Source organism: Pelophylax lessonae (assembly GCF_965119305.1).
Source record: "Pelophylax lessonae genome assembly, chromosome: 5".
NCBI classification, from domain to species: domain Eukaryota; kingdom Metazoa; phylum Chordata; class Amphibia; order Anura; family Ranidae; genus Pelophylax; species Pelophylax lessonae.
In genome coordinates this window covers 174,925,406-174,951,732 of record NC_138772.1, presented here as the reverse complement: position 1 = coordinate 174,951,732, position 26,327 = coordinate 174,925,406, and the positions used below count along the sequence as shown (strand labels likewise).

The following is a 26,327-nucleotide window of genomic DNA, read 5'->3' as shown; positions in this document are numbered from 1 at the left end:
GAACAGGATCAGATCCATATTGCTGACCGGACCCTCCAGCCATAAAGAATGGCTGTTAAAAGATTCAAGAAAAATATCCCAAATACGCAGGTCAGCCCTGAGCCCCATGGAAAGCTGCACAAAATGGCGTGGGGCCTTGATGCCAGATGAAGCTGCCGACAAACGCCTGTAGAAAATCCTGCCCATGGGAATAATTCTGCAAATAAAATTTAGATTACCAAGCAGGGTTTGTAGCTCCCGCAACTTAATCCTCCGTCTTCCGCATGCTTGTCCACTTCCGTTCACAGAGCCAACAATTTATCCAGAGGCAATCTGCATTCCATGGCCACTGAATTGATGGTTATTCTGAGAAAAAACAAGATGTCCACAGCAGGATCTCACAAGTCCTTGACTCCAGTGGTCCAATGCACAAAAAATCATCCAGACTGAGTTTACCCCTGAGACCCCTTCAAAGTCAGAACCTTGCCAACAGCATCCTAGCAAATGGAAACTCTGAGGATGGACTGGGAGCAGCCAGAATGCCGATTCAACATCAGATTTAGCCATGAGCGAGTCATGGGAGTATCTGCGTTCCCAGGAAACAGCTGCTTCGAATGATGTGTAGGTAACTGCACATTCCAGCAGGACGATACCATCATTCACTGAGCCTCATTTCGGATACGAGAGATGATGAATCATCCAAAATGTTCCTGGCTCCTTCTTCGCAACTACACCCAATGGGGAAACTACAAGCCGCAAAAGAGGCAGGAAAGGAAATGGGTCACTTATGCAACCCAAGGCCACTTTTTTCAGCAGCTTCTTTCACACAACCGACGGATTAATGAGCGCTGAGCGTAAGTTATTGGAAACGGGGGGGGGGGGGGGGGTCATTTTTTGCAGCTTTTTACAAGATTTTTTAAAGCAGTTTAGAAGTGTATTACAAGCGTTTTACAGCTTCAGGCGTTTTTGTTTAGACAATTGAAAGCACTAGGGGGAGGAGAGGAAGAGGAAATTAGAGATGGAGAGCTGCTATAAGAGCAGAAAAACGCTCGTAAAACTCACTTCAGGCTTTTCTATTGAAATCTATGGGGCCAAAAACGCTCGTAATCTGCCAAAAAAGAAGCTCATGTACTTTTTTTTGAGCTTCGAGCATTTTGCTTCAGGCAACAGAACACTCGGATGTGAACAGGGAACATTGAATTGAATCAGATTTGGCTTGTTGATTGTTTTAGAGCTACATGCTTCAAGCAGAAAATCGCTCTAAATGTGGATACAGCTTGGTTGACATCCCTGTCCCATCCAGCTGCAGCAGCTGTCAGACTCTATTAAGAGTTTGACAGGGTGACGGCAACGGTGTTGGATGGTTCACCTGTACCCTCCAGCTGTAGCTTAATGCTTGAGCCTCATGCACCGAGGGCTGAACACCCAAAATGAATGAGGCCCCATGCTGGGTCTAAATATGTAGGTACAGTAGGCAGTCTATTCTGCTCCGCACTTAACCTATCCCAAGTTCCTTTGAATAAAAACAGTTATGTTAAGGTTTATTAAATCTTTGCAACGTGTATGGTTTACTTCAAATGGATTTTTTCTACTGTTCAATCAATTTAAAAGAACCATATTTGTGCATTTTTTTTTATTAATGTAGAGCAAGGCTGCTATTTGTATTATACCCTGTGAAGACGGGACCCTGTCCACCCACGCCACATCCGAATCTCCTTGTGCAGTCTCTATATAATGCGTGCAGTGTTTCCGCTCCCATACTGGACTCTGGTAAGGAGAGATAAATACACACTCCCTCTTACATAATTGATTACCTATTGTTTAATGACACACTTTATTCATGGTTATTGGTGAATGACCTACCTATACTGATATATTTTATCACAGTGTCATGGTGTTGTGCCGGTAAAGTCCATTTTTTGAGAAATACTATTTCAGTTCCCATATTTGAGCATGGTTAGGTATGGGGAGAGAATTACAGTTTTAAGGTGCCCATAGACTTTATTTCGTAGTCAGATGGGCATCCAAAGAGCTGCACACTGCTGATTATTACTCCATTTATTTGAAAGCTCAGTTTTGTCAATCATACGTGCTTATGCTAACAGAGTTGAGGGGATGCTGTAAGCACTGGCTTATCATGGTGAACTGTAGCTCTAAGGATATTTTTTAAACCTGATCTTATGTTCCCCCAAAATAGTTGTCAGATACTGGTGTTCATGTCAATCGAAAGACATTAGATTGTTGTCAGATAAAAATGTCAATATTCAAGTGACCATTTTACCACAGGGTCACTTTTATTCAATGTGACATCACCGAAAGAAGCATAAATATACTTAAAGTGTTTGTTACCCTAACATTTCATATTCCTAATATGTGCTTGCTCGTATGTAGAGGTATCCTGTTCTCTTTGTATTGCGTCCTTTGTTTGAAATCCCAGGTGTTCCTGCCAGTCCCTCTTCCTTTCTATTAAAAACGGACCACACTAAACAGGAGAACACACCGTGGAACTCAGCCTGCTATCCTCCAATGATCAGACTTGTCCAAACATGCCCCCCCCACACAGCCATTCACTGGGAAGATCAGTGTGATGTTGCTTCTCTTCTTCCCCCCCAGACTTTATGCAGCTGAGAACAAAGGGAATGTGATCACTTACAAAAAAATGGAAAAAAGGTATTTATTATATTTTTATATTTATACACAAATGTTTTGCCTTTCATTTATACTTAAAATAAAATGGGTTGTTTTACAAGGTGATTGTTTACAATCACTTTCCAGGTGACCTGTGTATGAAAAAGCTGCCACATCTCCGCTCCCCAGCTGCTGAAAGTATTCAGATGAGTTGAATATTTGCTCTCTTGCTGCTGTGGTCTTCACACAGACATATATGTCCTGTAATGATGTACAAGCCAGTGGGAGGAGCCACAGCTGTTGGCAGGGGAGCAAATATTTGGCACACATGTGTAGCACCCTACAGGTAGGTGCTAGGTCAATGTATAGTGGGCCTTGTCTGCCTAACAGCAGGGCTGTGATTTATCTAGCTAGGGTGTCAGGGATTCCAGGTGTGCCTGCTGAGGGGAGAAAGATCCCCACTGGCTCCTGTGAGAGGATTCTCATAGGGCAGTGTGGGAAGCCCAATCAGGGGACACAGCCCAGCTTGTAACTATCCCAGAAGGCAGATTATGCTGCAAAGGATTCTGGGAGTGCATATAAGTTTGGGGGGAAGTGCGTGGTATGGTGTCTTTGGCGGGAGCAGAATCCCAGGAAGGAGAGTGCGGCTGCCTCTCTTCCTGTCTGAGGAAGATGGATGTCTCAGGGTGTCGTCTGAGTGTTCAGAGAGTGCTGAGTTGAGCTGAGGGGGATCCGGTGTGCCGAGAACCTGCGGAGAGAGAGAGAGGGGTCCAGTCCCAGGAAAGCCTACACAGGTCGTGAGTACTGTGGATTGTCCCTGGGGGGGCCTGCCTGAAGTTAGAGGGGACCACTTCAGAAGAGGTTCTGGGATCCAGTGTCAGCTAGCTGTAAAGGGGGTCCCTAGATTGAGGACCCTGAAGCTACAGAAGGGGTATATAGTCAGTGGACCCTGAAGAGTTCAAGGTTAAAGGGGGCACCTACAGTCTGGGCCCTGAATTGCACAGAGCGTGCCAGTTAAAGTGACAGCTATACAGAGTTCTACAATATACTACCTCAAACTGTGCCAGGCGGGGGAAAGTATTCAGTGACTTTTATAGTACTACAGTGTCAGGAGTTCTACAGTTCTCAGTCTTGGATCTTCTGGACTATAAGTCGAGGATTCAGCACTTCTTCTGTTCTACAGAGTGTTCTCAGTGTCAGTGAGCGTTGGCTGGCGCCGGCTGGCGTCACAGAAGCGCCAACGGGCATTTCAGGAGTAAAAGTCCAAATTGTAATTAGTTTAAGCCTTAAGGAGTATCCCACTCATTCCATTCTCCCATCCCTTAATTCCAATAAAAAAACCACAAAGATGCCGGAGTTGTCGCTGCTTCAGTTGTCACACCCAGGGTCACAGCTCACATGGGCTGGAGGGATTACCGGTACTAATGGCAGACCCACATCAGGCCATGGGCCTGGAAACCTTGCTACACATGGAAGTGCAAAACACTTGCAGTATCTAGAGATAGGAGAATCAGGGACTTTTCAAAACATGGACCACTGTAAAGATTGGTATATTGACTTTTTTATTTTTTGTTAGGAGATGATTTAATGGATAAACCCTGTGGAACTCTATAACAACAGAGAGTCAAGTTGAGAATGACTACTTAAGTAAAACATTAGAGAGCTCAGCTATCTGCATTTGTGCTCATAGATAGCTTCCCTCACAGCGAAGTCCAGGGTAGCTTTGGTAACACAGGCAAACAGCTGAAGGGATCCAAAGGATGAGAAAGAAACACCCTCCAATGGAACTGGAGTACTCTGGTAGCAATCAGGGAGGTACTCCCCACTATGGCTAAATGTTTTCTGGAGAAACTATGTGCTATTAGGCTCCGGCCTGGCTGACTGCACAACTGTTTGACAGTGAAGGGCATCTCACCTGACTGCAAGTGACTGCAGATTACTTGCCCAGCTCCCTCTGCCTCATCAGTTGTTGACTAAGGGAGGGAACAGAGAAATGTACCTTCCCTGAGTGTGCCCAGGAATTACGAGATTTGTAGAAGAAGTTAGAGGGTCATCTGAGCATGGTGAGTAAATGGGAACTCCTTTACACTAGTTAAATCCTCTGCCAATGGCTCACTAACAAAAGCAGTAAAGTGAATGTAAGTAAAAACTATATTAAAGTTGATGTAAATCATTACTCACATTATCCTGTGCAGTAGGCATTGTATGAACAGGTATTGGTTGCCAGGTAATGCTAGATCTCCAGACTTGCCTGCCAGTGGGTGGGAACAAACCAGCAAGATTAGCCTGGGCACTCATTAATGTACGGTCCATATCTGTGCTTCTCACAAAAACCTATGGTACAAATATTGTATAATAATATTGTTATTATAATCATCATCTGTCTTAATAGTACACAAATATTCTACAGGAATATACAGACTATACAGTCTATACAATAAGCTACCAGAGTCATACTGACCTACATACACAACAGAGTCAGCTATAAGTAGAAGCCACTAAAAGGGAAACTTCAGGCAAAAAAAAGCAAACTATATTATTAAAAAATATTCGCCCATTTTTTAGATGCATTTATTGGCAGAAAAGCTTATGATCTACATCAGTTTTCAAAAATATCCTAAGGACCTGTATGGTCTTAGCATGTTCAGGACAACACTCTTCTCCTTATTTATGTAGCATTAAATAGCATTATTGCAGTTGCAATATATAGGGCTCTGGCCAGAAGTGGGACCCATACTATGTATACAAAAGTGAAGTCTAAAGTTCATACAGTTATTTGTGGGAGAGGAAAAACATGGGTGTGTTTTTAAAAGGTTGCTGTTAAATAGTAAAAAACCTTTTAGCCTCTACATACCAGTCCAGGACCCAAAGCCACCCAAAGCAACAGTAGAACACTCAGTCAGCTATATAACATTAGCTATCAGCAGCATACGGTGTATCTCATAAAATTAGAATATCATCAAAAAGTAAATATTTTCAGTAATTCATTTCAAAAAGTGAAACTCATATTTTATATAGATGCATTACATGCAGAGTGATATATTTCAAGCATTTCTTTGTTTTAATTTTGATGATTATGGCCTACAGCTACTGAAAACCCAAAATTCAGTATCTCAGAAAATTAGAATATTACTGCACATAGAGTAATTTTGGCTTGCAGAAAACTATGTCCTTATACAGTATAGTATACACTCAACATGTGGTTGGAACTCCTTTAGCATGAATTACTGCATCAATGCGGCGTGGCATGGAGGCGATCAGCCTGTGGCACTGCTGAGGTGTTATGGAAGCCCAGGTTGCTTTGATAGTGGCCTTCAGCTTATCTGCATTTATGGGTCTAGTGTCTCTCATCTTCCTCTGGAAAATTCCCCACAGATTCTCTATGGTGTTTAGGTCAGGCGAGTTTGCTGGCCAATCAGGCACAGTGATACCATGATCATTAAATCAGATATTGGTACTTTTGGCAGTGTGGGCAAGTGCCAAGTCCTGCTGGAAAATGAAATCAGAATCTCCACAAAGCTGGTCAGCACAAGGAAGCAGGAAGTTCTCTAGAATTTCCTGGTAGAGGGCTGCTCTGACTTTGGACTTGATAAAACACAGTGGACCAACACCAACAGATGACATGGCTTCCCAAATCATCACAGACTGTGGAAACTTCACACTAGACCTCATGCACCTTGGATTCTGTGCCTCTTCACTCTTCCTCCAGACTCTAGGTCCTTGATTTCCAAATTAAATGCAAAATATTCCACAGTCCGCAACGATTTGGGGAGCTATAACATCTGCTGGTGTTGGTCCACTGTGTCTTATCAAGTCCAAAGTCAACGCAGCCCTCTAGCAGGAAATTCTAGAGCACTTCATGTATCTATATAAAATATATGAGTTTCAGTTTTTTAATTGAATTACTGAAATAAATTAACCCTTTCATGATATTCTAATTTTATGGGATGCACTATATGTGCTCCCATTAGAAAGCATATCAGCCCCTTAGTGTACAACATCACTGGTTTAACATGTGGTAGGTTTTAAACCTTTGGGCCTGTAATAGAAAGTGTGTCTTTCAGGCAAGTTGTGAATTTAGTTTGATCAGGCAGGGCAAGAACCAGATAGCACATCCTACCCTCCACAATATCAAAATAAATACAAAATAACCAGCCCCCCATGCACCTCATCAGACTCAGCACACCACATCAATCACTACAATAAACTCCACATTTCATACAATGTACCCACTTAGACAGTACACTGCAACATGCACCCCAAATACACTTAGCATTTTATATCATGCACACTGTTACAGTAAGCAATCTGCACCATACACCCTATTATGCACATGGCAACCATTCAATCACCTTGTTACACCCAACACTTGGCCAAATTATTTTTGTGTGAAAAACATTAAAACAGTTATTTTTCTTTGAGAGTGGTATTAAAATACCTTTTACGCTCAGGAAAAATGCTGCTTCCTGGCTTCACACTGCAGTGCCCTGTGCTTGCAGAGCTGAATAACAGCCACACCCCTCAGCACAAGTGTCTTTATAAGTAACGGTGTTTTGCAGAGAGGGGGGTGATATTAGACCAAAGTACTGAGAGCAATGGGCCTTTTCTAGGACTTTTTGTACTGTAGTCATATTTAGATACTTGTTAGACACTGCTGTTAAAAGAAAATGGAGATTGTTTTTACAATGTATATCTGACTATATGTATATGACTGTGATTTCCATTTGGCTTCAACTCTAGTTACCTATAAAGAGAAAAGTAAGCTACCACGTTTTTACCTCATCTCTGTTGTAGGTTTCATTTAGAAACCCAGAATATCGCTTTCTCAGGTATTGTCCCAGTTCAAAATGTTGCTCCATTCCTAGCTGTTGAGATACAGAAAAAAATTTTCATGAAAAAAATTCAGTATGAGTGCTATTTTATTTTCATGCTGTTTAAATCTGTTAACCTAATGCTAAAAGGTCACACTTTGACATTTTAAGAGCCGGTTCACATTAGCGCGACTTGTCAGGCGACTTGTCAGCCTGACAAGTCGCGCTCCCTCGCGGTCCATTGACCACTACAGGACCCGTTCTAATAGATGCGACACAAGTCGCTCCGACTTAGAAAAAGGGTCCTGTACTATTTCGGGGCGACCTCGGAGCAACTTGCATAGACTTCCATTATGTGAAGTCCCTGCAAGTCGCTCCGAAGTTGTGGTGCAATGTAATGCACAAGTCGCCCCCGAAGTAGTAAGTAGTCGTGTCGTGCTAATGTGAACCGGCTCTAATACTGTCCATAATGCCAGATTGTAGTGTTTATTTAAAAAAAAAAAAAAAACTATTAAAGGAGAAGTACAGCCAACGCTCGTTTAGCTGTACATCTCCTGTGGATCACAAGAGTGCAGTTCATTCTGCACTCCTATGATACATTTTCAGCTGACAGTGGGCTGAAGCCTGCTGTCAGCTGACATCACAGAACTGGTCCAGGCTGGAGAAAGATTGCGACCCCATGCCGTAAATAAACCCAGGAGCCTGAACTGGCACCAGGGTCAGCCTCTCAGCGAGCCGCTGAGACCCTGAGCCAGCTGCTTCCGCACCCTCCACAGCCTAGAGTTCCAGTGAACACGGGGAGGGGCAGAGCAGACAGCAGTGACTAACAGTCACCAGCTCTCTGCTCAAGCTATCAACAGTGTTTGATAGCTTGGTTCTCATTGAAGCCGGTGGGGGACCGATGTTGCATCCACCTAGGTAAGTATTTTTTAAAAAAACAAACAAACTTTTCTCTTTTAAATCAAATCAATACTATTATAATCTTACCTTGGTGTGTAAACTTTGTGGATTACACCTATTCCACATCTGTAGATGATGTAATCAAGGAACCTGTGCTGTGAGAAATATGTAAACTGCCATTGCTGACCAGCTTGTCTTCCTGGTCCAATGACTTCAATATTCTTTTAGTCACTGTCCTGGAACAAAAGTTAGGACTCCTAACTGTCCTCCGCTCCATTCAGTAGGAGATCTGTGCTCCGCTCCGCTCCATTCAGTAGGAGATCTGTGAGCAGATCCCCCTACTGAATCAGAGTAAAACAGCATGGATGTCTGTGCCTATTCAGTTTTAGCCCACATTTTGACAGTGGATTGTGGTGGACTTGTGATGGCTTTGTGAGTGGCCGGTTGGACATGGACTCTGTCATGTTTAGGTGAAAAAGGATGCAGCGTGAAACTCAAAGGTAGGAGGATGTTAACAGATGCAGGTCTTTTTACATCCGTCTTCCCATAGACCTGCTTGGAGCATCCAACCAGGTCCGCCTGAAAAACCAACAGGGGGACCTGACCGGAAAGTCATATGCAAAAGGTGCCTTAGAGAGCACTGAAAGCATTGTGTTAGCATGGAAAACAAAGAGTCAGTTTTGTTGCCAGCAGTTTGGACATTAATGGCTGTGTGTTGAGTTATTTTGAGGGGACAGCAAATTTACATTGTTATGCAAGCTGTACACTCACTAAATTACATTGTAGCAAAGTGTAATTTCTTTCTTCAGCAAGGAGTGTTGTCTCCAAGGGTTGGAGAGGCTGGATTCACCCCTTTTCTATGGATAGTGTAGGACCCACTGATAATGGGGTACTTTGACGCAGTGGTGGGCTTGAGCACGATATGGCCATATGGTGGGACTAAACCCCCATTTTTATTTATGGATTGTCTCCATATTTAATAGTCATTTCTTTTGCATGGTTGCGCTATTCTTTTTTAATATACATGTTGCTTGGTCCATAGCTGCACAGGCTTTAGATATACATGTTCAGGGTTTGCTCCCCCAATTTTTTGCTTGTTTATTATGTATTCGGTCTGACCAGACTTCTGTGGTTGAGCATCCCACCCCCCACACACACCTGTACTCTATCAGAGTCCACCATCAAGTAGATACAGGAGGAGTCCTTTGTAGTGCATTAGCACATCCATCCCAGCAAGGAGTGTTGTCCCCAAGGGTTGGAGAGGCTGGATTCACCCCTTTTCTATGGATAGTGTAGGACCCACTGATAATGGGGTACTTTGACGCAGTGGTGGGCTTGAGCACGATATGGCCATATGGTGGGACTAAACCCCCATTTTTATTTATGGATTGTCTCCATATTTAATAGTCATTTCTTTTGCATGGTTGCGCTATTCTTTTTTAATTTCTTCAGTGTTGTCACTGAAAAGTAGGGATGCACCGAAATGAAATTCTTGGCCGAAGCCGAAGCCGAATAATAATGAAATGCTTGGCCGAAGGCCGAATACCGAACGCGGTGTTTCGCATTTTTTCCATTTATTTTTCCAATTTTTAGGGGGCACGCTGATGGGCACATTTTATGTTAGGGGGCACGCTGATGGGCACATTTTATGTTAGGGGGCACTCTGATGGGCAAAACAAAACATTTAAATCAGCATTGCTCTTAACATAAAATATGCCCATTAGCGTGCCCCTTAACATAAAATATGCCCATCAGAGTGCCCCTTAACATAAAATATGCTCATCAGCATGTCCCTTAGCATAAAATAAGGGGCACGCTGATGGCCACATTTTATGTCAAGGGAGCACTCTGTTGGGCACATTTTTTTTCTTTTTTTTTTAAGGGGCACTTTATAGGGCACTCTAATGAGCATGGCAAGTGGCAACATATGGCAAAATATGCCAGTCTGCACACTAATGCTTGTGCAGCTACCGTATTCTCCCCCAAATGTACTCCACATACCTGAACTGCAGCCAGGTCGGAGCCAAAAGCCGCGAACAGGGGGGCGGGGCGTGCACATAGTGTCACGCTCGCTGGACCTAGTGTGAAGGAGTCGCAGTCAGGAGCAGGGGGCGGGATGCACGCGTGACGTCACACCCCCTACTCGCAGCCGGACAGGACACCGGCGGCGTGTGAGCAGGGAGCCGGGAGCCGCAATGAGGAAGGGGACTGAAGGACTCCTAGGTAGCGGGCTCGCGGTCCGGGCGGAAGCATCGCGCGGGCCACCATTTAGTGACCGCCGCTGACATTGTTCGGCACAAATTTATTCGGCCTTTTTACTTATTCGGCCGAACACCGAAAGTGCTATTTTTTCTATTTTCGGCCGAATAATGTTCGGCCGCCGAACATTCGGTGCATCCCTACTGAAAAGCTATAATAAAATATTTACAAAAATGTGAGGGATGTACTCATGGCAAAGAACTCTCTGAGGATTTGAAAAAAACAATTGTTGCTCTAGATAAAGATGGCCTAGGCTATAAGAAGATTGCCAAGGCCCTGAAACTGAGCTGCAGCACAGTGGCCAAGACCATACTGCGGTTTAACAGGACAGGTTCCACTCAGAACAGGCCTTTCCCTAGATCCTTACTAGTCTCCCAGTTCCTGCCGCTGAAAAACATCCCCACAGCATGATGCTGCCACCACCAAGCTTCACTGTAGGGATGGTATTGGACAGGTGATGAGCAGTGCCTGATATCCTCCAGACATGATGCTTGCCATTCAGGCCAAAGAGTTTAATCTTTGTTTCATCAGACCAGAGAATTTTGTTTGTCATGGTCTGAGAGTCATTCAGGTGCCTTTTGGCAAACTTAAAGCGGAGTTCCAGCCATTCACTCACCTGTCCAACGGTCCAGCGATGCGGCTGCCCGAAGCCTCGATTCTCTCCCTCGGCGCCGGCATCACTGCTGTGGGCACCCGGCTGTGACAGTTTGCGGCTTCACAGCCGGGTACCCACTGCGCATGCGCGAGTCGCGCTGCGCGTCTCGGTTGGCCGGGAATCTTCCGGGACCTCTGACGTGTCCCAGAAGATTGCAAAGGAGGGAGGGGGAGAGGAGAACTTCTTTTCAGGGCGCCGCGGCGCTCCGAGCGGAAGTGGGAGCGGGTACCTGTCAAAACTAGGTACCCGCTCCCCCCCCAAAAAAATGACATGCCAAATGTGGCATGTCAGGGGGTCAGGACTCCCTAAAGCGGAAGTTCCACTTTTGGGTGGAACTCCGCTTTAAGGCCTTTTACTAAGGAGTGGCTTCAGCCTGGCCACTCTATCATATAGGCCTGATTAGCGGAGTGCGGCAGAGATGGTTGTTTTTCTGGAAGGTTCTCCTCTCTCCACAGAGAAATGCTAGAACTCTATCAGAGTCATCATCAGGTTCCTGGTTACCTCCCTGACTAAGGCCCTTCTCTCTCAATTGTTCAGTTTGGCCGAGTGGCCTATTCTAGGAAGAGTCCTGGTGGTTCCAAACTTTTACCATTTACAGATGATGGAGGCCACTGTGCTCATCTGGATCTTTAATGCTGCAGACATTTTTCTGTACCTTTCTCCAGATCTCTGCCTTAATACAATCCTGTTCCAGAGGCCTACAGACAATTCCTTGGACTTCGAGGCTTGGTTTGTACTCTGACATGCACTGTTAACTGTGGGACCTTATATAGAAAGGTGTGTGCCTTTCCAAATCATGTCAAATAAAATTAATTTACCACAGGTGGACTCTAATCAAGTTGTAGAAACACCTCAAGGATGATCAGTGGAAATAGAATGCACCTGAGCTCAATTTTGAGTGTCATGGCAAAGGCTGTGAATACTTATGTACATGTAATTATTATTTTTTTTAATCAATTTGAAAAGATTTCAAACAAATGTCTTTCGCGTTGTCATTATGGAGTATTGTTTGTAGAATTTTGAGGACAATAATTAATTTAATCTATTTTGGAATAAGGCTGTAACATAACAAAATGTGGAAAAAGTGAAGCACTGTGAATACTTTACGGATGCACTGTATATAGACAAGTTCTCATCACCAAAAACTGTGCACTCCCACCCCACCATGTACAGATTAGCATAGGACAGGGCACATATTGTTCCCATCACCATGTTTTGCACTTGGAGGTAGTGGGAGTCAGCAAAACGGAAAATTGTATACTCACCTTTCCCGTAATTTTCCTTTCTTGGCGCATCTTCATAGCAGCACACACTGGGGTGTGACTCCGCCCCCTCACAACTGATAGGACTGGACAGCTATAAAATCTAAAGAGGGACCCCTCCCAGCATTCTCTGTAACTATCCTCTACAAAGAAGAAAAAGGGAGGGTTATTTTGTGCTGCCATGAAGATGAGCCAGGAAAGGAAAATTATGGAAAGGTGAGCATACAATTTTCCTGTTTTCCTGTCGCATCATGGAAGCACACACTGGGAAATAACTCGCTTATGGGTGGGTGCTTGCAATATATTTATTTTATTCACAAGAAATGGTTGAGTTAGCTTGAATAGCAGCTTTTCCAAACTCGACCGTAGTTAATTGTGCCAGGTCTACTCTGTAATGTGTCATGAATGTGCATCGGGATGACCAGGTTGCTGCCTTGCACATGGTCTCTGGAGATACTCTACAGTACGCCTTCAGCCCTTCCAGTATTGGTAGGTGTTGGGTTAAGTACCCTTTCTTGATAGCCTTAATTAACCATGATGCTATCATGCGTGACAATGCCGCCTGGCCTTTCTTAATGCCGTGAGGGTTAATATATAGGCTTTCCATCTTTCGGAATGGATCAGTAGCCATTATGTACGAAGTGATGGTTGTTTTAATGTCCAGAGGGTGTGGTTCCACTTGGCTAGTAAGGAGCTTAGGTAGACTTATTTCTGGGTTGAAGTCGAGTGTAGATGCTACTTTGGGAATACATTTTTCCGAAGGTCTTAGTACCACTCTGTCTGGATAAATGATCAGATGCGGTTCTTTCGCCATGAGCGCTTGTAATTCGGACACTCTCTCTGCCGAAGTTATTGCAACTAGGAATGTTACTTTTAGTGTTAAGTCCCACAAGGAAATTGACTGTTTTGGAAAAAAAGGAGATTTAGACAGAGCCTCTAAAACTATCGAGAGGTCCCAAGTAGGAAAAGTTGGCTTCCTTGGTAGTTTAATTTTTAGGCATGCTTTTATAAACTGGATGACTAAAGGGTTCGAGGCCCACTTGGTTCCTGTCATAGCTGATAACGCCAAAACTTGGACCTTGATAGTGCTAGATACAAGGCCTTTGTCTAGGCCTTTCTGAAGAAACTCTAGGATCTGTGACACTGTAGGTGTCACCGCATCCCATGACGGCTGCTGTGTGAATCTGACAAATTTGTCCCAAACTCTATTGTAGGTGTTATTAGTCGATCTCTTTCATGCTTGCTGCAATGTTATTACCTTAAGGGAACAACCGTAGTTTAGAAACCTTTCCCTTTCAACTTCCAAGCCATCAGGTGTAGCCTTTCCGGTGCTGGGTGTAGAAATTGTCCTTGTGAGAGCAGATCCGGCGTTGTGGGGAGAGAGGCAATGGTTCTTCTATACTCAGCTGAAAGATGGTTGTGAACCATGGTCTTCGAGGCCAATAAGGTATTACCGCAATTACCGTTGACCTCTTGAGTCTGGCTAGGAATCTCGCTACTAGTGGGTTTGGTGGCAAAATATACCCTAGACGGAAGCTCCAGTGTGCGTGCAGACAGTCTATCCCTGCTGCCGTTGGGTATGCAGCCCTCGAGAGGAACTTTGTGCATTTGGTATTCATTAGGGTCGCCGCCAGGTCGATATCGGGAGTACCCTACTTCTGTGTCAGATGAGTAAAGGCTCGACTGCCCAATGACCATTCGTTGTTCGAGAGAAATTTCCGGCTGAGTTACATAGTTACATAGTTACATAGTTAGTGAGGTTGAAAAAAGACATCAGTCCATCCAGTTCAACCTATGATGTGTGTGTGTGTGTCTACTGTTAACCACACATTGTATACCCCTGTATGTTGTGGTCTTTAAGGTGCCCATCTAATAGTTTTTTTAAACTATCAATGCTCCCTGCTGATACGACTGTTTGCGGAAGAGAATTCCACATCCTTACTGCTCTTACAGTGAAGAACCCCCTGCGTATTTTAAGGTTAAACCGCCTTTCCTCTAGTTTTAGTGAGTGGCCACGCGTCTTATTGTATTTCCTTTCTCTGAATAGTTTTTTCCATATGCTAGGGTTTCCAGTACAATATTTGTACATTGATATCATATCCCCCCTCAATCGTCTCTTCTCCAGAGAGAATAAGTTCAGTGCTTGTAGTCTTTCCTCATAGTTGATGTCCTCCATTCCCCTAATAATTTTTGTTGCTCTTCTCTGGACTCTCTCCAGTTCCAGCACATCCTTCCTGAGGACCGGTGCCCAGAACTGGACAGCATACTCCAGATGTGGCCTGACCAGAGTCTTGTAGAGTGGAAGAATAATCTCTTTATTTCTGGAGTGAATCCCCTTTTTTATACATCCCAGTATTCTGTTGGCTTTGCTTGCAGCGGCTTGGCATTGCATGCCACTGCCAAGCCTGTTGTCCACCAGTACCCCCAGGTCCCTTTCCATCCTAGACTCACCCAGAGGTCCCCCCCCTAGTGAGTAGCTTGCTTTCTGGTTTCTGGCACCCAAGTGCATTACTTTACATTTTTCAACATAAAACCTCATCTGCCATGTAGTTGCCCACCCCATAATTTTGTTCAGGTCCGCTTGTAAGGTTTCCACATTCTGCACAGAAGATATTGGCATGCTTAGTTTAGTATCATCTGCAAATACTGAGATTTTACTCAATATCCCCTCCTCTAGATAATTTATGAATAAATTAAACAGGATTGGCCCCAGGACAGAACCCTGGGGGACCCCGCTTTCCACACCCGCCCAATCTGAGTACTCCCCATTAATCACCACCCTTTGCAACCAGGCAGGTGATGCAGTACATACGATACAGAGGGCTTGGATAGCCCAGGACCTTGGGTCCATATAACTGGAATATATGTTTGTGTAAGCCCCTTTCCTGCCTGTAATACTTTCTCAGCTTGAGGAGAGGTTAACGCGGTCGTCACATTTGACCCGTATCCCGAGGATATACTTCTTACCAAGTGCACAGAGGAAGTTGTCTGGCTCCCGGATTATAATTATGGTGATTATCGTAATGTGAATGCTAGATTTATTGCATCTGGGAGTGAATGTACACATAAGGACGAATAATTTAGGAAGAGGACATCCACCTGCTGAGGGGTGACTTTACCCCAAGAGGCTACAGTGGAACTATCCCCAGAAGCCTTGCCTTTGATGAAGTAGTCGGGACCCAGCATATCGGACTCGGTGCAAGAAAAATATATCCTTGAGGTCTATTTGAGGTCTATTTTAGACTTTATATGGTGAATATGGAAGCAATATCTTCCGAACGGCATATGTATCGCTGCAGCCCTGTCGCTTAACCACTTGCCGACTGCGCACAGTATATTTACTGCGGCAGTCGGCCCCGGCCAGGCAGAGTGACGTAGGTCTACGTCGCTACTTCCTGCCGGTCCTGTGCGCTACCGCGCGTGCCCGCCGACACCGATGGCTCGATTGGGTTCAGAACCGATCAGTCATCAGGTCCAGGCCAATGATTTTTGGCCTGGACCTGTTGATCGGTCCTGCCCAATCAGATCATCCTCTAAGCCTGTGAAATGTAAACACAGGCTTAGAGGAGATGTGCCCTCCCCCCACAACGGTCTTTTTGGATCCAGCGTGAGAGGAGAGCACATCTTACTGTGAGTACTGCACCAAGCACACCCACACACAGTTAGATAGGCACATTTCACCCCCGATCGCCCCCCCGATTAACCCCTACAGCACCTGACACAACACACACTATATACAGCATATAGCATATACCTATATACCTGTATAAGTGTGATTTGTGAACAGGTGTAGCACTTGCGACCCCCCCTTTTCCACTTGAATTACCCCCCACCCCCCCCTAATAAAGATTTGAGCCCCTGATCTCCCCTGACCCCCCCCTGATCACCGCTAGTTAACCCCTACACCCTCTGTCACATCAGCACTAATACAAACGCAATATACTGTGTTATTGTATATTTGTATTAGTGTCATTGTGATCAGAATTAGCGCAGGCGACTAAGTTTCTGTCCCAAGAAGGTTTAGGGTCCCCGCCACCCGCCCAATAAAGATTTAAGCCCCTGACCCCCCCCTGATCACCCCTACACCCCCTGCCATAACACACACCGTATACAGTATATAGCATTTTGCTATATACCCGTATAAGTGTGATTTGTGGTCAGGTCTAGCGCTTGCGACCCCCCTTTTTCCACTTGAATTACCCACCACCCCCCCTAATAAAGATTTAAGCCCCTGATCCCCCCTGATCCCCTCCTGATCACCGCTAGTTAACCCCTACACCCTCTGTCACATCAGCACTAATACAAACGTAATATACAGTGTTTTTGTATTTTTGTATTAGTGTCATTGTGATCAGAATTAGCGCAGGCGACTAAGTTTCTGTCCCAAGGAGGTTTAGGGTCCCCGCCACCCGCCCAATAAAGATTTAATCCCCTGATCCCCTCCTGATCACCCCTACACCCCCTGCCATAACGCACACTGTATACAGTATATAGCATTTTCTATATACCCGTATAAGTGTGACTTGTGACCAGGTTTAGCGCTTGCCACCGTTCCTTTTATCCTTAGGATACCCGCCAGCCCCTTCCAATAAAGATTTAAACCCCTGATCCCCCCCTGATCACATCCCGTTAACCCCTACACCCTCTGTCACATTAGCACTAATACACACATAATATACTGTTTTTACTGTATTTTGTATTAGTGTCATTGTGACTTGAGGTTGCGCTAGCTAGCTAGTTTCTTTCCCAAAGGAGGTTTAGGGTCCCCGCCACCCCCCCCCCAGATCCCCAGCGCATAGTTTAGAAGTAACCCCTTGATTACCACGCACGCACGCACGCACGCACGCACCTACACTTCCATTTCTAGTATAGTGTTTGAACAGATCAATATCTGATCTGATCAGAACTATACTAGCGCCCCCATAGTTTAGGGTTCCCAAAACGCGGTGTTTGCACGATCAGCACTGATTTCGGCCAGCACCTGCGTTTAACCCTTTCACCCAGGCAAGTGTAGTAATCAATAGATTACTGTCACTTGCAAAAAAACACAAGACACAAAACCGCTGTGTTAGCAGAGTCAGGCCTGATCCCTGCTAGCATTAGCAGTTTTTTTGGTAGCGCTTGAAATAATCTTCGACAACCAGGTGCTTTTATTACCTGTGAGTCGCATCACTGTACGGGTAAATTTAGTTACCAAAATGACCAAACGTTCGTACAGAGATGAAGAGCTTATCAGTTTTATGCTGACCGAGTCATCTGATAGCGAAGGGGAAGCTACAATGACCGAATTAGTGTCAGTATATGAACCTGATGACGGCAGCGGCTCCCTGACAGATAGCTCCGACGACAGATGGGTCCCTGTTAGACCCAGGCGTACCCGACCCCATTCTGAAGTTGTTGAGATGCAGGAATCGCAGGGTGCTCGTATGGAGCAGAGTGTGGGTACTAGTGCCGCTCATTTTTCTGGCGACCTGGCAAGCGCCAGCGGCCTAGTACAACCTGGACCTAGTACAACCAGCACTGCAGTAAGACCTGGTGACGTGGCGAGTCCCCTAAGTGCAGTTGAAGCTGGTGCGGTGGCTAGCACAAGTAGTGGCCCGCAGCCACCGCGTATTCGTAGACAGGCCCGTAGAGCCCATAGTGCCCTCCCTGATGCGCTGGCATATCCTAATTGGCAACCCACCGATACTACAGCGCCAGTACTTCCCCCATTCACCGCCCAACCTGGAATCCACGTGGAGACAGCTGGTTTTACGCCCCTAAACTTTTATGAGCTGTTCTTCACGGAAGATCTTTACAGATCGATTGTGGATCAATCAAATTTATATGCACAACAGTTCATCGCCGCCAACCCAAATTCACACCTTGCCAGACAATTCGGCTGGAAACCTATAACGGTTTCCGAATTTAAGATCTTTCTGGGCCTTTCCCTCCACATGGGCATAACTAAACAGAGTGAATTGCGGCTATATTGGTCCACTAGCCCAGTTCACCATATGCGCATGTACTCTGCCTCCATGTCCAGGGGGAGATACGAGCAAATTCTGCGATTCATGCATTTCAGCGACAATGAAATCTGTCGTCCTCGGGGAGACCCTGAATACGATCGGCTCCACAAAATTCGGCCCCTCATAGACCACTTCAATCAGCGGTTTGCAGCCTTGTTTACCCCCGAACAAGTTGTCTGCGTTGACGAGTCCCTGATTAAATTTACTGGCCGCCTTGCTATGAAACAGTACCTCCCCAGCAAGCGTGCCAAGTACGGGGTCAAACTGTATAAATTGTGTGACAGGGCCACAGGCTATACAGTTAGTTTCCGGGTCTATGAGGGAAAAGATAGCTGTGTGGAGCCCCCCAACTGCCCAGACTACATAGGGAGCAGCGGTAAGATCGTTTGGGACTTGGTGTCACCCTTATCCGGAAAGGGGTACCATTTGTACGTGGACAACTTTTATACAAGCGTGCCACTATTTAGTCACCTTCTCGATTTACAAATTGGCGCATGTGGCACCGTGCGACCTAATCGCCGGGGCTTCCCCCAACGGCTTGTAAATTCCCGTCTTAGTCGGGGGGCGAGAGCCTGCTTGAAAACGGACAAATTGCTTGCGGTGAAGTGGAAGGATACACGGGATGTTTATGTTCTGTCCTCCCTTCACGCAGACACGACGATCCAAATCACTACGGCAACTGGCGTTGTGGAGAAACCCCTCTGTGTCCACGAATATAACCTTAACATGGGAGGGGTGGACCTTAACGACCAGCTTTTGGCGCCGTATTTAGTTGCCCGTAAAGCCAGACGCTGGTACAAAAAAGTGTCTGTTTACCTTTACCAATTGGCTATGCTGAACGCCTTTGTCCTATACAGGGCGTCAGGACGAACTGGATCTTTCCGGGAATTCCAGGAAGAGATCATCCTTGCCTACCTGTACCCAGGAGGCATGCCTGCCCAACTTCCCCTTCCAGATGCAGTGAGCCGGCTGCATGAGAGGCATTTTCCTTATGTCCTCCCGAGTACCCCTACCCAAAGATACCCCCAAAAAAGATGTCGTGTCTGTAGCAGGCGCGGATTTAGGCGTGACACCCGTTATTATTGTCCCAAATGTCCTGACCAACCTGGTCTCTGCATCGGGGAATGTTTCGAGCGCTACCATACACTAGTGGAGTATTAGCGTAGGGTACAGCACGACACAGTGTAGGGCACACAAACACAGGGTCTCGAAAGATGTTGGATGTCCATCGACATTTTGAGAGACCCAAGCTGGAAGAGAAGATCGCAGAAGATCGCAGTCCCAAATCAAGAAACAGTTAGAAAAATAAAAGGATCCAAAAACTGTTGTTGTGTCAGTAATTTTATATGTCCTTCTCCTTCCTACTGTACTTTTTTCAATGTCCTTAGTTTGTTTTTTCATTCTTTTGTGACCTGTTTCTCTTGCAGGTACTCGTCCGCTACCACGCATTGATTTTATATATTCTGACACAAACAGTGTTTGCGCTCAGCATATATGGATACCTTTGCTGATAGCAGCTGTGGTGATTTTCTGATTTCAGCACTGCAGTTAAAATCCTATTTTGGTATACGTGGATAGCGCCGTGTATACCCATCATTAAATTCAGTGGGTGGTTGTTTGGGCGGTTAATGATGAGAATCCAAAAACTTTTGTTGTGTCAGTCATTTTATATGTCCTACTCTTCCTACTGTACTTTTTTTTAATGTCCTTTGTTTTTTCATTCTTTTGTGACCTGTTTCTCTAGCAGGTACTCGTCGGCTACCACGCATTGATTTTATATATTCTGACACAAACAGTGTTTGCGCTCAGCATATATGGATACCTTTGCTGATAGCAGCTGTGGTGATTTTCTGATTTCAGCACTGCAGTTAAAATCCTATTTTGGTATACGTGGATAGTGTCGTGTATACCCATCATTAAATTCAGTGGGTGGTTGTTTGGGCGGTTAATGATGAGTAATACTACGCATTATTCCTGTGCTGATTTCTGATAGGTTCTCTTTTTTTCCGTTCAGCCCACAGGCTGCATGAAAAAAAACAAACCTATATGCCAAACAAGGACCAGCAATGTACTGGTACGTTGCTGGACTTTGAGTGGTTATACCAGGATGATGCCTGCAGATTTAGGCATCATCTTGGTATCGTTTTTTACAGCCAGCGGTCGGCTTACATGTAAAAGCAATCCTAGCAGGTAATTGGCCGCTAGACTGCTTTTACATGCAGTGGGAGGGGCCTCCCCCCCCCCCACCGCCGCCTTCCGCAGCCTTCCGTGGTTTTTCTCGGGCTCTCCTGTCCCACCGGTTAACCCGAGAGTGCAGCCGGTGGTTCAATTGTCTAACCATAGAGCTAATTGGAGATGAGAATGGCTCCAATCATCTCTATGGCCTAAGATGCCGGAGGCTACGAGCATTTCATGACTTCTGTTTCGCCAGAAATAAGCAGGGCCATTGGGAAATTGGGAAAGTATTTTATCACACCAATTTTGGTGTGGTCAGATGCGTTAAGGTCAGAGGAGAGATCTAGAGTCTAAAAGACCCCAATTTTTTTAAAAAAGAGTACCTGTCACCACAGATTGCTATCATGGGGGATATTTAAATTCACTGTGATAACAATAAAAATGATTTAAAAAAAAAAAAATGAAAGGAAAGGTGTCAAAATAACATAAAAAAGCAAAAGAAAAAAGAAAAAAAAAAAAAAAAAATTGAGCCCCCTCCCTTTCCCCCGGTGCTTGCGCGCAATGGCGCACACAAGCGGTGGTCTAGTGTCATATGTAAACCGCAATTGCAGCATGCATGTGAGGTATCGCCGCGATCGCCAGATCGAGTGCAGTAATTCTTGCAGTAGACCTCCTCTGTAAGTCTAACGTGGTAACCTGTAGAGACTTTTAAAGGTTTTTAAAAATGTACGTATGTTTTTGCCGCTGCGCAGGCATGCGCAATTTTTAAAGCATGTCATGTTAGGTGTCTATGAACTCGGCATAAGATCATCTTTTAAATTTTACCAAAAAAATTGGAATTATATAGTGTATTTGTGCAATAAATTAAAAAAAATGTATTTTTTTCGCAAAAATTGCGTTTGGAAAATCTGTGCGCAAATACCGTGTGACAAAAAAATTTGCAACATCCACCATTTTATTCTATAGGGCCTCTGCTTTAAAAAAATATATAATGTTTGGGGGTTCAAAGTAATTTTCTAGTAAAAAAAAAATATTTTTTCATGTAAACAAAAAGGCACAGAAAAGGCTTGATTTTCAAGTGGTTAGAAGAGTGGGTGATGTGTGGCTAAGATTTACGCCCTTGGAAAGCCTGAAAGTGGAGGTTGGTTTTCGGGGTCCTGTACTCGGCTAGACGGCAAAAAAGTCTCACACATGGGGTATCCCTGTACTCAGGAGAAGCAGCAGAATGTATTTTGGGGTGTCATTTCACATATACCCATGGCATGTGTGAGCAATATATCATTTACTGACAACTTTGTGTAAAAAAAAAAAAAATATATATATATATATATATATATATATATTTCCCGGAACTTGTGGCAAAATATAAAATATTCCATGGACTCACCATGCCTCTCAGCAAATAGCTTGGGGTGTCTACTTTCCAAAATGGGGTCATTTGGGGGGGTTTTGTGCTATCTTGGAATTTTAGGGCCTCCGAAACTGTGATAGGTAGTCAGGAGTGAAATCAACAATTTACGCCCTTGGAAAGCCTGAAAGTGGAGGTTGGTTTTCGGGGTCCTGTACTCGGCTAGACGGCAAAAAAGTCTCACACATGGGGTATCCCTGTACTCAGGAGAAGCAGCAGAATGTATTTTGGGGTGTCAGTTCACATATACCCATGGCATGTGTGAGCAATATATCATTTACTGACAACTTTGTGTAAAAAAAAAAAAAATATATATATATATATATTTCCCGGAACTTGTGGCAAAATATAAAATATTCCATGGACTCACCATGCCTCTCAGCAAATAGCTTGGGGTGTCTACTTTCCAAAATGGGGTCATTTGGGGGGGTTTTGTGCTATCTTGGAATTTTAGGGCCTGCGAAACTGTGACAGGTAGTGCAGAGATGACATGAACAATTTACGCCATTAGAAAACCTGAGAGTGTTGATTGGCTTTTGCGGTCCTGTACACAGCTAGGCTCCCAAAAAGTCTCACACATGGGGTATCCCCATACTCAGGAGAAGCAGCAGAATGTATTTTGGGGTGTCATTCCACATATACCCATGTCATGTGTGAGAAATTTATCTTTTAGTGACAACGTTGTGTAAAAAAAAAAAATTAAAAAAAAAATTGTAATTTTCACAAAACTTGTGGCAAAATATAAAATATTCCATGGACTCACCATGCCTCTCAGCAAACAGCTTGGGGTGTCTACTTTCCAAAATGGGGTCATTTGGGGGGGTTTTGTGGTATCTTGACATTTCAGGGCCTCCTAAACCGTTAGAGGTAGTGAGAAAATGCAATGAAAAATGTACGCCCTTTGAAATTCTGATGGTGGTGATTTGTTTTTGGGGACCCCTACACAGCTAGGCTCCCAAAAAGTCCCACATATGTGGTATCCCTGTACTCAGGAGAAGCAGCAGAATATATTTTGGGGTGTAATTACACATATACCCATGGCATGTGTGAGCAATATATCATTTCAATGACAACTTTGTGTAAAAAAAAAAAAAAAAATTTTTTTAGTCATTTTTCAAACACCTGTGACAAAAAAATGAAATATTCAATGAGCTCAACATGCCTGTCAGGACATTCCTTAGGATGTCTACTTTCCAAAAAGTGGTAGTTTGGGGGGGTTTTGTACTGCCCCGCCATTTTAGCACTTCATGAAATGAGATTGGCAGTCAGAAATTAAAGCTGCGTAAATTTCACTATTTACACCATAGTTTGTAGACGCTATAACTTTTGCGCAAACCAATAAAAATACGCTCATTGATTTTTTTTTTGTCAAAGACATGTAGCTAAATATATTTTGGCAAAAAAAAATGACATAAATTGAGTATATTGGATATTTTTTAAAAGACAAAGTTGAAAATGTCATTTTTTTGCAAAATTTTCGCTCTTTTTTTATTAATATCGCAAAAAATAAAAAGCGCAGAGGCGATCAAATACCACCAAAAGAAAGCTCTGTTTGTGAGAAAAAAAGGACGTAAATTTCGTTTAGGTACAGCATTGCATGACCGAGCAATTATCAGTTAAAGTCACGAAGTGCCAAGTTGAAAAAAGGGGTCTGGTCTTTAAGCTGCAAAATCCTCCGGTGGGAAAGTGGTTAATACCGGTCACTGCTAAGAAGGAAACATCGGTCTGTTATGGTCTCTCAGGCCCTGAGGAAGCCTTGAGCGAAACGCGTCGGCTTGCTGGGGACCTACCGTGACCGAACTCAGCTTGAGACCCATCTTCCATCATATACAGGCTTTGTCTTTTGGCTTTAATCCCTATGGGATATGTTTCTAGACCAACAGTGACATTATATGTTTTGATTTTATCTGTATGTCAGTTTGTTGCAATTATACATGCATGGTAGCCCATGCGTGTTTTTTATTCTCTTTATGTATCAATAAAATGTATTTTTGGTTTTATAATTAGTTTTGTCTCTGATCCTTCTACTCCCACTGGCCCGCAAAGCCCCGCCTTTTCTATCCCAAGTTTTTTCATTCATCCTAGACTCACCCAGAGGTCCCCCCCCCCTAGTGAGTAGCTTGCTTTCTGGTTTCTGGCACCCAAGTGCATTACTTTACATTTTTCAACATAAAACCTCATCTGCCATGTAGTTGCCCACCCCATAATTTTGTTCAGGTCCGCTTGTAAGGTTTCCACATTCTGCACAGAAGATATTGGCATGCTTAGTTTAGTATCATCTGCAAATACTGAGATTTTACTCAATATCCCCTCCTCTAGATAATTTATGAATAAATTAAACAGGATTGGCCCCAGGACAGAACCCTGGGGGACCCCGCTTTCCACACCCGCCCAATCTGAGTACTCCCCATTAATCACCACCCTTTGCAACCTCCCCTGGAGCCAGTTCTCTATCCAGGTACTCACCTTATGGTCCATACCTACCTTCCTTAGTTTGAACAGTAAGCGTTTGTGGGGAACGGTGTCAAAGGCCTTTGTGAAGTCCAGGTACACCACATCCACAGGCTTACCTTTATCTAGGTGGCAGCTCACTTCATCATAGAAGGTTAATAGATTGGTTTGGCAAGAACGATTTTTCATGAATCCATGCTGATTACTACTAATAATACCGTTTTCATTACTAAAGTCTTGTATGTGGTCCCTTAACATCCCCTCCAAAATCTTGCAGACTACTGATGTTAGGCTGACCGGCATATAGTTACCCGGGATATATCTCGGCCCCTTTTTAAATATTGGTACCATGTTGGCTTTTTTCCAATCAGCTGGCACCATACCCGTCTGTAAACTATCCTTAAAGATCAAGAATAATGGTCTGGCAATCACCTGGCTGAGCTCTTTAAGAACCCTCGGGTGCAAGCCATCCGGTCCCGGTGATTTATTTATGTTAAGGTTCTCTAGTTTAGTTCTAAGTCTATCTTCTGTTAGCCACGGCGGTATTTCCTGAGGTGTGTTGTTTAGTTTGGCCTTACAAGCTGGGTTAGTGTAGCCTCCCGATTCTTTTGTTAAGACTGAAGAGAAACAATTATTTAACAATACCACCTTTTCCCTGTCCTCTGTGGCCAAAACTCCCTTATCGTCTTTTATGGGGCTAATGTGTTCCGGCCTCGCTTTCTTACTGTTTATATACTTAAAGAATTTCTTGGGGTTCTTTTTACTCTCTTCCGCTATATGTCTCTCGTGTTCTATTTTAGCCGCCCTGATTTCGTCTTTACATTTCTTATTAGACTCTTTGTAATGCTTGAATGCTGCCAATGACCCCTCAGTCTTGTATTTTTTGAAGGTGTTTCCTTTAGCATTAATATGCATTTTTATGTTGGAGTTTAGCCACCCAGGGTTTAGTTTTGCTCTTTTAAATTTATTTCCCTTTGGAATGCACTGGTCAATCCCTTTGTTAAGTATGCTTTTGAAGCACTCCCATTTTTCCTCCGTGTTCTTTGTTCCCAGGGTTCTATCCCATTTGATATTTTCTAGCAGAGAGCGCAGTTTTGGGAAATTGGCTCTTTTGAAATTCAGTGTCCTTATATTGCCCTTGTGTTTCCTATTACTGTAATTAATACTGAAACTAATTGACCTATGGTCACTGTTTCCTAAGTTGTCCCGTATTTCTATATTCGTGAGCAGGTCTGTATTGTTGGTAATCAGTAGGTCAAGTACCGCATTGTTTCTTGTCGGTGCGTTCACCATATGACCCATGAAATTATCCTGTAAAACATTTAGGAACTGCCGAGCCTTGGCTGAATGCGCGGTTCCTTCTGCCCAGTCTATATCGTGATAATTAAAGTCCCCCATTATAATGACATTTCCCATCCTTGCTGCCAATCCTATTTGTAAAAGGAGGTCTGCCTCCCCCTCCTCCCTCAGGTTGGGGGGCCTATAGCATACGCCCAATATTACTTTCCCCACAGTGCCTTCCCTTTGAAGTTCTACCCATAGGGATTCTGCCTCGTCCATAGCTCCATTATTAATATCATCCCTCATATTTACCTGTATACTGTTCTTAATATACAGACATACCCCTCCCCCTTTTTTACCTTCTCTATCTCTGCGATAAAGGGAATACCCCTGAATGGTCGCCATCCAGTCATGAGAGCTGTCAAACCAAGTCTCAGTTATCAACACAAAATCTAAGTCCTCCTCAAACATCAGCAGCTCCAGCTCGCCCATCTTGTTAGCCAGGCTTCT

General features: G+C 44.2%; 1 protein-coding gene across 1 annotated transcript in view; it reads right to left on the bottom strand.

The window, feature by feature from the left end:
* LOC309556066 (prostatic acid phosphatase-like) overlaps positions 1–26,327 on the bottom strand; it is a 107,988-nt gene that overhangs the window by 70,871 nt on the left and 10,790 nt on the right. The window contains exons 3-4 of the mRNA XM_082258378.1: positions 7,386–7,472; positions 4,789–4,941 (exon numbers count right to left, since the gene is read on the bottom strand). Coding sequence (XP_082114504.1) covers positions 4,789–4,941; positions 7,386–7,472 — 240 coding nt within the window. The remainder of the gene's footprint in view (positions 1–4,788; positions 4,942–7,385; positions 7,473–26,327) is intronic.